General features: G+C 43.6%; 1 protein-coding gene across 2 annotated transcripts in view; it reads right to left on the reverse strand.

Moving 5' to 3' along the window:
• The window catches only part of KCNJ6 (potassium voltage-gated channel subfamily J member 6), a 280916-nt gene that overhangs the window by 189577 nt on the left and 77407 nt on the right, over positions 1-13932 (reverse strand). For both annotated transcript variants that reach the window (XM_008073236.2, XM_021706557.1), the window contains exon 2: positions 11406-11457. In XM_008073236.2, the coding sequence (XP_008071427.1) occupies positions 11406-11430 (25 nt within the window). In that variant the 5' untranslated portion in view covers positions 11431-11457. The remainder of the gene's footprint in view (positions 1-11405; positions 11458-13932) is intronic.

Genomic DNA, 13932 nt, shown 5'->3' on the forward strand with positions numbered 1-13932 from the left:
GTGATTGACCTGGGGCCTCACAGCTAGGAGGAGGCTGGGCAGCAGTTAGATCCACCTCTGTCTGTCTCTTGAGACCACACTGACATGTCTCACTGAGAAGAACGATGCCCTCCATGGATGCAGGGATGTTTTGCTAATTGTGGAGAAGCCTTTATGAATGCAATTCTAGGCTGCAGAGCAATTCTCTGAGTCAATATTTAAACATCAAGATACCCTCCCCCCTTAACACCTTTGAACCTGAAATTTAATATCTGTGAGAAAGATTACATCAAGGCAGGAAAGCACACCAGCAGGGTAGGCAGCGATGTTTTCACTGCTGAACATCCCTCCTCGGCTTTTTCCTCTCCGTGAAGTCATCCTAGGAGGTGTTTTTCTCCCACTAGGTGCCATCCACCTTCATCGGATTTTAATCCGCCCCAGCACTGGTAGCCAGGGTGCTTTCCCGGCCGGCTTCCCTTCCCCAGGCAAATTCAGGGACCCTGTGGGCTGTGGCGGTTCATATGGCTGTCAGTCATCAGGGGGAGGGCGGGGCTGGGAGCTGGGGGTGACGGATTGTTGATGAAAACTCCCTGAAAAGATCTGTTCCTTTTCGCTAGGAATATGACGTGAGGCAAAAGGGGCCGCGCCAGATAAAAAGCAAATCCCACCAACCAGGTGTCTGCATGGGCCTGGTTGGGAAAAGCTCCTGGGCTCCTGGCGGCAGGCTCCCCTCCCCACTCCTGTAGCCGCGCTCTGGGGAGTTTGAGCCTTTAAAATTCTCTGCTGCTCCCTCTGCCATCTGCTCCACATCTCCAGAGTGCTAGCCGAGCCTCAGTGCTTCCCAAATGCGCTCTGGGTTGGCCATCCTTCTGGTTGGCTTGGCTTTCTATCCTGCACCCTCCGACCTTCCATCACAGCTACGCCCCAAGGCATTTCTTCCCAATGGTCATCGCGTGCAGGTCCCCTATGTCTGCTATCTGAGACTGCAGAGGAAAGCCTGACACACCAAGGTCCAGTCCCACAGCTTAACCTGGGGCCTGCGACATCCCAGAGGAGACTTCCTCTCCCTTTCTCCCTCTGCTTTGCCTCGATGGAAACTGTTGTCACCAGAGGTTGATGTGAGGATGGGGAGGAACGGCAGCGGCAGGAGGATCCCAAGCCGGGGGTGACAGGTGGTGGGAGGGCGGAGCAGGCGCTCAGAACCAGGTGGCAGCTCGTGGGAGGAGGGAGGGGAGGACAGCGAGACGCAGTGAGATGGGGTGGCAGTTGGTGGGAGGCAGGGAAGGCGAGCGGAGGAAGTGTGAGGCGAGAGAGTTTAAAAATGTGTTTGTTTACTTTTTTACTTTGGGCTGGAGCAAAGGCAAGCAAGGAGTGGGCTTGTTCTGCCTCCTGAGCTTTGGAGAGGTGTTCTGCACTTGGGACTGGCCTGGGCTCCTGGGTGTTCCCTGGGCACCCCATTGGCTTGGAGAGAAGGGCTGGGAGCTGGAGCACAGCCCACTGCTGGGTGTCAGGGGGTTACAGGGAGGTGACAGAGATGGAGAGCCAGAGATGTTTGGGGCTTGAGGTCCCAGCGACGGTGGTGGCAGCCTGGCTCACACTGCTGCGTCTGAATTGCCAGGCTGGGTGACTCATGCCTTGAACAGCTGCTTCGCCTGTGATTACCTTAAGCAGAAAGAGCAGAAAATGAAGGAGGGCCAAAGTCCCTGTGATCTCGTACAAGAGAGAAAGATGCTAGAAGGAAGGCCCGTTCAGAAGCTTTACCCATGACTGGGTACCCCTGAGATGGGAGCAAGTGGAGAAAGGAGAAGAAAGTCCAAGAGGATGTGATGCAGCTGCCCCAGAGTTGGGCTTTCCATTATCGATGGCTTAGAAAAGCGAAATGAGTGAGGAAAATTATTATTGAGGAAGTCACTGGGCAGGCCCTAAACACTTGTTTTGGAAAGAATGCCACTCTCATCCCAGCTTCCGGGAGAACATGGCAAGCTCTGTTTCAGAACCAGGGTCCCTGCCTCCTCCCCTGCCCACTTTCCTGTGTTCCTGTTTCTGCCCATCCCAAAGGCAGTGGTGCTTCCAGCTCTCTGCTTGAACATTAATGAATTGGAAAATCACCTAATCCTTCTGAGCCTCAGTCGCATCATCAATAAAACAGAAACACTAATGTCTGGGTTGCCTCTGGAGTCAGGCGGGCTGAGCAGACACACTTTCCTGGTGGCTGCTGGGAGTGATTCAGGTTGACCATTCCTGAGTTAAGTATGCAGAAGGTGGGAGGCTTGAGCTCAGATGATATCAGAGACCACGGGCCCGGGGAAGGCCTGCAATTGACTAGCAAATTCCACCATTACTGTAGAAGAATAAATGACTATGGTCTGCTTGGCTTTCCTTCTTTCTGATTTCATCTAGAGCAGTGATTTCCAACCTTTCCATCGGGGGTTACTTTGCCCCTGTGGCAAATTTAGCAATGTCTGAAGACATTTGGTTGTCATACCTGGGGGGAGGGTGCTAGGCATCTAGTGGGTTGAGAACTGTTAAGCTTCCTACCATGAACAGGACTTTACATAAAGAATTATCCAGCCCCGGCTGGGCATGGTGGCTCATGCCTGTAATCCTAGTCCCTTGGGAGGCTGAGGCAGGAAAATCACTGGAGCCCAGGAGTTGGAGACCAGCCTGGGCAACATAGTGAGATTCCGTCTTAAAAAAAAAAAAAAAAAAGAATTGCCCAGCCACTAAATGTCAGTGGTGCCCAGGTTGAGAAACCTTGATCCAGATCTTTCTAGTGTCAGAGAGAAGGTGTAGCTGTCACAGAGGTAAGGTTCCCACCAACCAAGTCAGGGACATTCATTAGAAAGCAAGGGTCAATGTGATCTCCAAGATCACAGAAAGAAAGGAGATGAGTTTGAGAAAACAAGCCTAGTTCCATTTCTATTTGAAGGAAGACCAGTAATAACGTATGCACATGTCAGGCATGATGACTCTGAGATTTGTTCACTTATTTTGCTGTTTTGTACATCTCTGCATGTTTCTACCCTTTAAACACTTTCAAACGCCTGCTAGTTGTGGAGATGGCAAGAAAGGGAATTGCATTATTATTTGGAAGTGGCCATTAGAAGGAAGGACCCAGGCAATAAGTGGGGAGGCAGCAAACAGAAACCATGGGAGCAGGAAAGACCCCTCCTGGGACGCAGGAGGGAGGAAAGGGGTAAGCAGACAGGGCGTGAAGCCCACCCACATGAAGACATGAATCAGACCACCATACTCCATTTCAGTCCCTTCAGTCTCAGCACTAGAATCTCTGATTCCAATTGATCACACCTGTAATCTTAACCAGGAAGCAATTATCCTTGATTTAAAAGATGCTTTCCAGTAAGGACAAGTATGTGCTTCATAGTGAAAAAAAAAATACCAGATTTTCAGAGAAGCACAGAACTCTCTTGCTTTTGATCAAAGGTGGCCTTTTTGCCTAGCGGTTGGGCTGAAATGATACATTGTGTGGAGACTGCATTCATGTGATAAAGAAGCATGAACGGTGCTCCTGCTGTCAGTCCAAGTTGGCCCCTCTTAGCTCCCTCCCTGGTCCACACACAGGAGGCTGAATCTGTCAGAGTAACTAGTTGAGATGACAGGAGCCAACCTGGCGAGTATAAGTAGATAGGGACTGTGAAAGGATATTATTAAGGTCCCAGAGCCATGGGAGAAAGAGAGAGAACTAGCCTCTAGGTTGGGCCTCCAGGACCTATTCCCCCCAAACACATGGAAGAACTGCTTGATGAGGGAATGTCTGCTTCTCTCAGTACCTGTGCCGGCAAATCAGAACCTGCAGCTGCACCCAGCCTTGTAGCTCACCTGCATTAGCTTGCCTTCAGAAAGGGCTCAGGGGCCCCGGGTAAAGGAGGCCAGGGAATTCCCAAGGAAGGGAAGTGGTGAACTACCGAAGGGGAGTCTTGGAGAGAGAGATTGGACAACCACAAAGAGAAAGGCAACAGGAAGGGAGGCTTTGGAGAGAGGGCAGGCAGGAGAGAGAGGTACCATCCAGCAGGCAGGGATAGGTAGAAAGCACACTACCAGAAAGCTGAGGGGAGCAGAGGCTATGAAACCTTTCTAAAGAAAGATTTGCCTCTGGTAGAGACATAGGGGTGTTTTCTGGGGTGGGTGTCTTTTGCAGAGCTCATTTAGATAATAATCAGAAATGAACTGCATCAAGGTGATGATTTAAAGTGTGTAATGGCAGGAACTGAGTTGTCTAGAGTAATGAGTTTGACTTTAAGTCGAGTTACTGTTCAGATGATGCTACAACTCTCTGTGTGAGTGTGAGCCTGAGATATGGATTTCAGTATTTAAAGTTTCCAAATTTCATTGGTAGGGAGAAATTTTATGTGTGTTTTTTGTTTTGTTTTTATAGGTAGGCTCTTGCTTGGTTACCAAGGCTGCAGTGCAGTGGCACGATCATAACTCACTGTGGCCCCGAACTCTGGGGCTCAAGTAATCCTCCCGTCTCAACCTCCCAAGTAGCTGGGACTACAGGTGTGTGCCACCATGCCTGGCTGATTGTAAGTTTTTTTTTCCCTGTAAAGACAGGGTCTTGCTATGTTGTCCAGGTTGGTCTCAAAATCCTGGGCTCAAGCAATCTTCGCACCCTGGCCAAGGTGCATTTTAAAAAAATTATCTGGTGGGTCTGGAGTAGTTTTATTCTCTGGGGGACAGAGAGTCATTTAGCACCCTAGAGGCCCCATACAAAGAACAGCTCTGCCTTGTGGGAGATGGTGCAACATGCTCCTCAGCCTTTCACTCTCAGTGCAGCTTTGGGGTCTGTTATCAGCCACAAGCAGAGGCCAAAGTCTGTGTGCTAAAACATCCTTGGTCCTGTGGCTATTGTCCCTTTCTGTTGAGGGAGGAGGTGACAAAAGTGTGTGTTGAAATCCTACACTCTGCCCAAGAGAACCTGGATGGGGCACTGGCAATGGCGCATTTGAGAGGGTGGGTGGTCATTTTCCCATGGGGGCAATTTTCTGACAATATCCCAGCAAGCAGGACAGGACCAAAGGGTCATATTTCCAGTCTCCCACTGTCAGGTACCCTAACACCTCTGGATGAATGAACTTTTATACAGAATTCCAACACCTGCTTTCCTGGGCTCTTTGTCTTGATTATTGGGTCTCAGCCTTTGTCTGTGTAGCCATGGTTCTGGAGTCATGGGGACATACTGGTGGGCTACTTTGTTTCCACTGGGCCCATCCTGGCCTGTTTGCCCTCAGTTCCCTGTCTCACCCTGTGTATCTCCGGGCTCTTCTGTCAGCTGAGTTCCAGATGGGCTTAGCAAGTAGGGACTCTACTGGGAGCCTGGAGGTCCGTGGGAAAGGGGAACCAAGGTATTTTCCTCCTTCTTCTTGGCCTCCAGAGAAATCTCTGGCAGTGATCACATCTCCTGTGTGGCTCCAGCTTTTCTCATACAGGTGGATTGTCATCCAATTCTGTCATCCCCTTCTGACCCCCTGACTAGGGGTGGTGATGGTCTCCAGCCACTGCTGAGAAGTAGATTGTTTCCCTGTTCCCCAGTCAGGATTCTTGGCATTTCCAGCGTGCAGTTGAGCTCTTGTCCTCTGGTGACTGTACATCCTCCTTGCAAGCACAGAGTGAAATTTTACCCCTTCCACCCGGGAAGTTAGGCATGGTTAGTGACTTGTTTTGTCTAATGCAATTAAAGCATAAGTGACATGTGTCACTTCTGGGTAGAATTTTAAGATGCAATGTCAGTATGCCACGTACTCTTCCCCTCTATAACTGTGGATGTGAAAATACAGGGAGATGAAGCCTTTGACCCTTGGGGACCCCAACATGTCCACTGCATGGTCAACCAGTGTGGACAATTGGTATGAAGGATAAATAAATGTGTGTGGGCATGTGGATGTATGTTAATACACAGAGATGTTTTTGCTACTGCAGCCTGACAGTCTGATGCTGCTGACATACACACACCTGCCCTATTTGTACCCTAGAGAGTAGGGGATTCTTTCCCTAAAGGCACGCTGACTAAGGACCAAAAATGACTCCAAACAACTGAAGCCTGAGCTTACCATTGTGCAAACCCTAAACTCAATACATTTGAATATGAACCCTTTGTATCATCTCTTCAGATGACTCCTTCTCCTACTAGCATTTTTAGCTCTGTGAGCACTCAGAAGCTTTGCCAGGCCTCTCCTCTGAGCTCAAAGCCTGGTAAGCTTCTGTCCCTAAGTTCTTCCTTGTCCTGCACCCCACCCCACTCCTCACCACCTCCTTAATGCATTTCATTAAGGCTTCTCAGCTCATCTGCTGTACCATGTTTCCATCCACTTTTGCCCAGCCTGCAATCCACCCCACAATGGAATCGTTCTAAAATGCTGATCTACTTAAAAACCTTAAGTGGCATCCCAGTACCCACAGGAAAAACCTAAGCTGCACGTGAGTCCTTTATAATCTGATCCTTCCTATTAGCCCAGTTATTTGCTGCCAATGCTTTGTTTTTTCCCCACCCTTGTCCTCCCCCAAGCTGTGGCCTCTGTCCTGGGTCTTGGCACTCATAGTCCCTTTGGCTGCTTGATGGAAACTGCTCATCTCTTGCCTTTTTGATGCAGGATTACATTGGGGTCTATAGAAGGGGAGCCTTGCAGGCATGCACTTGCAAGCTGCAGCGACTTGTAGGCTGCTTTGGCACAAGTATGTGCCCCATGCCATAGTTGTTACTCCCCTGCATCATTTTCTCCAAATGCTGCTTACAGTGCAGGCAGGAGTGCCATCTTTTTCTCTTTCTACATCTTAACACAATGCCAGAGTTATAGAGGAGGGAACAAATGATTAAAAACCACTCTGCTTTAATTGAGCTAATTTAATGTGTGGTGATTGTAATTGGTTCTCTGTCTTCATTTCACTTGACACAAGAAGATTTCAAATCTGTGCTAAATTTGAGCCATTTCTTTAATCATAGGAGGAATTCCCTCTGTATCAAAGCAGACAGCCAAGACCTGTGAATGCCTGACAGAGCAGGTCCTTGGCTCTGGGCAGAGAAAGGAAACATGGCCTACTTGTCTCTCCCTGGTTGGATAAGGGTTCAGGCCCTGGAGCAACTCAGAATAAAACTGTTGCTTTGTTGCTTCTTCAAAAATGATGGTGAGTACCTCTTTTCTTTCCCATGCAGATGTGTTATGGTTGTGACATCAAGGTGGACCATGCAGGAGAGGATGGCCTGGGTAGAATGACTTGTGAGGATGACCACTAAGGATGCTCTGACTGGTGAAGGAAAAACTTGAGGTGTGCATGCCCAAGAAAGGCTGACGAGATGGAGACAGGAAGTCACAGAAAACCAGCTCCTTCTGCCAAGCTGCAGAAAGAGAGCCACACACAGCCCGGGTAGTACCCACCCACTGATGCAGTGGTGCACTGCAGACATGTGACTGATGTGGAGGAGGAGACAGAAGTGTGACTCCAGATCACCAACAACTCTGGGTGAGGGACCTTGGGAAGGAGTCCTGCAGCCTGGAGAAGGCATTGGCACCAAGCCCCTACCAGTTTCACCCTTGCAACTCCATCACCATGCACAAGTCCAGATATCTAGATCATAATCAATTTTTTCAATTGTTGGCTGGGCACAGTGGCTTATGCCTGTCATTCCAGCACTTTGAGATGCTGAGGCGAGACTTCCTGAATCTGACCTACTCCCAGGAACTCCAAGGTTAGAGGGCAGTGATGCATCTGCAGGCAATGACTACTAAGCAAATTACCTATGGAAATTTCTGTAAGAACAGCCTGCAAAGATACTTCATACAGGCCATGATTCCAGAGTCGCCAAATTATTTGCATGCTTCTGGACACCTCAAATTTGTCACCTTCTGAATTAGATGTAAGTGCCCGGGACAGAGCCTACCAGCCCCAGTATCACCTCTGATGATGATATGGTTTGGGCCATTGTTTGCCTTTTTATAGGCAGGGTTGGAGCCTCCACTGGGGCCAGACTTTCAGGTTGATTTTGGTGGGTGGCAAAGTGTTGGTGACCAGAGGGCAAGCTCAGATTAACATCCTCCAGTGTGAGATTTTGACTGTTCCCTCTGGAATAGGGTTTCTGGTTGTTTAAGTATGAAAATATTCATTTTGAAGATGCAAGCAGAAATTAAAATTTCAAAGGGTAGTGGTAAAAAAAAGCCATTGGAAGGTTGCAAGTTCATAGCCAGTTAATGCCATGTGTAGTTTGCTAATTTTTAGATCCCATGGAACTGCTCTGTGAAAAGCTCTCCTTACCTGCTCTCCCTTTTGCCTATGTGTCATGTCTTTGCTTCTTGTGACCTGGTTTCTTTTCTTCTTAACATCTCATTCTCTGGGGCTCTACTCATACACTGTATATATTTTTTCTATATATTTTTCTTAAAGTGCGTTTTTGCTGTTTCAGAATCTCTTCCTCCACATTTGCTTTTATTCCTTCTTCTATTTCCCCCCTTGTCTTTATCATGTGTCTCCTTCTTTCAATAATTTGACATAAAATATTCTTTTATTTATGAAATAAAATTACTTTTAATCAAATGTTAAAAATCTGTTGAAATTTGTATGTTTCTTGCTTGCCCTTAATAAAAAAACGACTGATGTTTTTTTCGAGGTGGCTGATTAATGATGAAATACTCCTCATCCCTGCTCTAGAAGATGCAGAAGACACCCCTTCCCCATTATGGTATTTGCTTAGCCATCGATAGCGTTTGACTATCTAGGGTGATAGGAGAAGAATTGCTACCCAGTTCTAGTTAAACATAGAGATGTTCTAGTAACCAGATGGCTTTTGCTTGGCAGTTTAACAAGCAAAATGTTTATTGGCTCTGGAAGCCCATTCAGAGCATTGTGTCCTAGGTATTCATGCTTCTGTTTATGTTTTTTTTTTTTTCCCAGAGGGCGGTCATGGATTTGATGTTCCCATCAATTTTATTGTGTAGTAATTGTATGTTAATTCTTTGCTCAGCCTACTGATAGACTCTCCTTACATAATTATGTATTTATTTTCTTGTAGATTTCCTATGTAGAATAAATGTGTGGTGCATTTCATTATTAATAAATTTAATTTTAATGAAATGTTTAATATTTCGATCACATGATTAGCATTTCACAGCATCTGGAAGAATTACAGCACATCTTACATATTTTATATTGTTCTGAATCTTTGTAGGGATCAGTGAGCTGGTACAGTGGGTATCATTCCTAGGTCTGTTCTCAAGCTTTAAATTTCCTTATGCATTGAATGATATCTATGCCTCTTTTTCATAAAGATAAAGCAAAGTAGAAGAATGGCTGTACTCTTTCATCTACCCAAAGATTTGCAATTCAATTTTGATAAAAGTTTCTTAAGACACTGGATTCATAGACCAAAGTCATTAGAAATATTGTCCAGGCAAATCTGAAACCTAAAACCAACAAGTCAGTAGTCAGGTAAAGAGTTCTTACTTACATGTAACTAGAGTCCAATGGAGATAGAAAAATTAAAATAACTTTATCAGAAATAATGATCAGTACAGTGCCTTTAATGTTTTACAATAGATAGATGAGTTAAAGATAATATTCACTGAACTAGAATATCAATTTCTAATAGAAGCCTTGTTGTAAAAACTGTATCACAACTCATGTGCAACATCATCTGATTTAATTAATTCATACTCAGTACTTAGTTCATGGACAATGATGCTAGATTCTTTTTTTGAGTTGGAGTGTCACTCTGTTGCCCAGGCTGGGGTGTAATGATATTCTCACAGCCACCCCAGTGTCAACCTGCTGGGGTCCGGTGATCCTTCCACCTCAGCCTTCAACGTAACCAGAACTGCAGGCGCATGTTATCGCACCCGGCTAATTTTTGATTTATTGTGGAGACGAGGTCTCGCCAAGTTGCCTGGGCTAGTCTCGAACCCATAGGCTCAGGCAATCCACTCGCCTTGGCCTCCCAAAATGCTGGGATTACAGGCTGAACCACTGAGCCTGGCAACAATGATGCTAGATTCTAAGCCACTGATCTTTCTATTATATAGGGGACCTGTAGGTTCATTTGTGTTGGTGATTTTGGATTTAGATATTAGAACTAAAACTGCTCATGTGCTGTAGATTGTAAATTCGTTGGTATTGTCCATGGTTCCACTCCACATTTTGACAATACAGGCTCATCTGTTTTGTGATGGTTCTGGTTCCCTCATTGCTTCATTCTCTTGTAAGATACTTTCACTTACAAGAAAACCAATTTGGAGTTCTTCAAACTAAGTGGAAAATACTCTTAACATTTTTCAGTCTGCAAGACTAGAAGTGAAAAAGAAAGGTGGAACAGAGAGATGGACAAGGGATGATACAGAAAGAAAAGCAGAAGAGAGGACTGTAAATACTGAAGGGGGTCTGCTTTTTACTTAGTCCCTTTGAGTTATTGTTTATCTGGTGAAATTAGCATGTGTTCAAGACATGTAAAATTAGGCAGCCATTTGGGGTTAAGAATGAAAGGAAATCAATGTAAATAACTTTTTGACATTATCTTATTTTGGTAGGGGCAGATATTTGGGGATAAAGGTTCATTGCCTATGGTACAGAAAAACACTTGTATTTAATCTCATGATTTGAGGAAGAAGCAGGTGCACCATTAAATGTGTCCAAGGTTAATGGTTAATTTTACAGACCAAAGTCAATAAGGTGTTCGTAGTCCTAATGATAATGGAGAAGAGTTGGTAAGTGCCCCTTGTAACTTTGCATATTAAATCTGTCACTAGGAGCAACTTTTATTTTTCAAAGAGAAAAATATGTTTTGTCTGTTTACTTCATAGTCACATAGTTTTTAGTATTTAAACTTCAACACAGAAAATTGCATTTCTCATTTATTGGAGGATTTATGAAAATTAATTCCCTTTCCTCCTAAAAAGTGCTTTTGTGAATCTTGTTTATTTAGTTTAAGAGCTCAGAGCATTATAATACTGATATATTCAAAACTGAAATCATTACAAGCTACTTATACCTTAAACACGCTAGTGTTTAACAGTTCTGTTTGAAATTTTTGAATTACACCTGAAAGGTTTAACAATGGTTCATCATTCTTTCCACTTTAGATCACAGAAAACTTCAGCTGGCTTTGAGCAAACCTCCTAAAACTCTTGTTGGAATTATTTTGGATCCCAATCCTCTCTGCTGTGCTACAAATAAAATCCATGTTGATTCTTCAGATCTATACTGTAGGTAACAGTTTCAGCACAAAATTTGACCCCAAGCAAGATGAGTTTTAAAGAATGCATAAAATAACACCAACACAATGCAATATATATTAAATAGACCTTGATCATTGTAAGAGTGAAAGGGAAGGGTAAATCAGATGATCACGAGGAGATGTGGTTTTTGCATTATTTTGTGTTTTTTTCCATTCAAAACCAAAGATAAATAGTAAATTTCAAGTTACTCACTCATGGATTCTGTCAACTTGGCCATTATTGTAGTTTCTTCTTTGTGCTTTTTCTGGAGGTGAGAAGAAAAGACAATTATATATAAAGTATGTCTAGATATGAGTTGATATAATGGATTTGTTATAATTATATCTCTCTCCCATTTTCCCTTCCAGGTTAGAATTTGCTCACCAATGGTTAAATGAATTAAAAAAACCCTCATATTATAGCTCTATTATCAATCAGTCACTGAAGAGATTTTTAGGGCATTAAAAATGAGAAATGAGTCTGTCACACTGATCTTGGATATATATAATTGGTGACACACGATCAGTCTTCAAAACCTCTTTGACACTGGATTTTTGACATCCATATGCCATTTTTTTCCTCTCTGTTTTTCCCCTGTTGAAACTTTCTTAGTATTTTTGGAGCTGATATTTTTGTATCATATTTCTTTTTTCCAAAAAACGAAATAGATTTTATACATCCTTCTTTGTCTTACTTTTTGGGTTCCTGGAGTCTTTTCAAAGTCATCAGTTTTGATGGGTTTATAACCTTATCTATTTTGGGCTGGCAAAATTTTGTTTCAACTGAGATATAGGTTATAACCCACTGAGTTTGAAAGTCAGAATAATACCTACAGAAATTGAATCTGTCCTAATTAAGAAAAAACTGTGGAGTTATTAAGAATAATGGTTATCTCTACTGAACCGTTCTCTTTAATTTTTTTTCAAATTTCTTTGGGTTTTAAAAATTTCCTTGAGTTCTTATGACATATAGTAAGTGAAACATTGCCCACTATTATTTTACTTTTTTTTGCAACTTGTTTTTCTGATTGTGAAACAAAACATACTCATTTTAGAAACTTCAGAAAATACTAAAAAATTATAAATCTGAAAATATAGTTCTTTCACAATGCCATCCCCTGAGGAAAACATTGTTATATTTTGGTGAACACATTTAGGCCCATTTCTCTACCTGTGAATATTTACAGATATAGACACACAATTTCATCTTTATAGATATATATGTCCTATACACATGATGTTGTTAGTAACTTTTTCACTTAACACCATTTCATACATCTTTCTATGTCAACAAAGGTAGAATACATCATTTTGTAGTAACTGCATAGCATTTCTCATGTGCTATTCCATAATTTCCTCAACCAGATTCCATTAGATTTACTTAGAATTTTTCACTATTTTATAACACACTGTGATGAGTGTCCTTGAGCTTACATCGTTGTGCTCTTGTCCTGTTACTGAGGATAAATCCTAAGGTTAGATAGAACTTGGGTAAAAATATAAATATTAAAACATATTGCTCAACTGTCCCTCACAAAGGTCATATCTGATGTGTATAAAAGGGTTTGTTTCCTTACATTCTTGCCAAATTGCCAATAGCATGAGCATTTTCTCCTCCCAATCTTTGCCAAACTGATAGGAAAAAAACAGCATGTTGTTATTTTATATTGGCATCTTTCTCTGACCTTTTGAACAGACCTCATGAACAACCATAACGTCCTTTCATGCATTATCATTACATCGTCTACTCGTAGTTTCATGTTGCCATGTTCTAGCTTCTGTGCCCTCAACATTTTAGTTCTTAAAGGTTCAGGGTAGCATTCATTTTTCCCCGTAGCCCTAGTTCAAAGCTGAGCATGTCAATGCTGCCAACACCTGGGTTGGTGTGTCATGGCTTCGGTGTCAGCAAAATCATCATTCATCCTCTTGTGGCACTACTCCCAAACTAGAAGGGTATGCTTGGATTCAGTGGCAACAAGCAACTGTGTACGTCTCAAATATTGCTGGTTTTCACAAGAATTCATAAGCATGAAATGAGGAGGCCACCTCTTCCCTAAACTACTAACTGCCCTTGAGAACCAAAGGAGTTATAATCTCCCAACTTGCTTGCTGTGGCATCTCACCCATAATATTTAGTCTAGCACATGCTTTATATTGAGATGCAAAGAAAAAAAACAGTGTGGGTCAGTAGAGAGGCTAAGAGCATCATGGAGCAGAGAGAAATAAGATAAGCAGAGAGGAACTTGTCATACAACACTGGTTCACAAAATTGTGCATGGTGGTTGCTTACAGTTGATCCCAGTGGGTTGTGACAATTCAGGCATAAAAGCCGCTGCATGGTGGGAACTCAGAAAAATTAATCCTTGATCTGTAGGAGCCTTGTTCTGTCTTAGTTTGCTCTGTCATTGACTCTCAGCTTCAACTCTTAGTCCAGTGTTGGTCCCTCTAGCTGCGCTATCGTTCCTTGTGTCCTAGTCTGTGATTTTACTTCCCTGTTTTCTGGCTCCATGCCCAATTGGTTCTTACTCTGGATCACTGACCTCTTTAGTTTGGCCCTTCTCTAAAGACACTAGCAGTGAGACTCCCCCTCCTCAACCATAGGCACCCAGATTCCAGGTATTATGTCCTTAAAAAGCCTTGTCAAGTTTGTTTTCTTATCTGTCATTATTTTTTATTTCATGTGAACCAAGACCCTGTCACGTTGTGGAGACCAGTCTTACTGGTCAGTGGTCCTTGTAGCT

The sequence above is a fragment of the Carlito syrichta genome, unplaced genomic scaffold, assembly GCF_000164805.1.
Source record: "Carlito syrichta isolate Samal-C Ts95f unplaced genomic scaffold, Tarsius_syrichta-2.0.1 Scaffold315781, whole genome shotgun sequence".
Classification (NCBI taxonomy): Eukaryota; Metazoa; Chordata; class Mammalia; order Primates; family Tarsiidae; genus Carlito; species Carlito syrichta.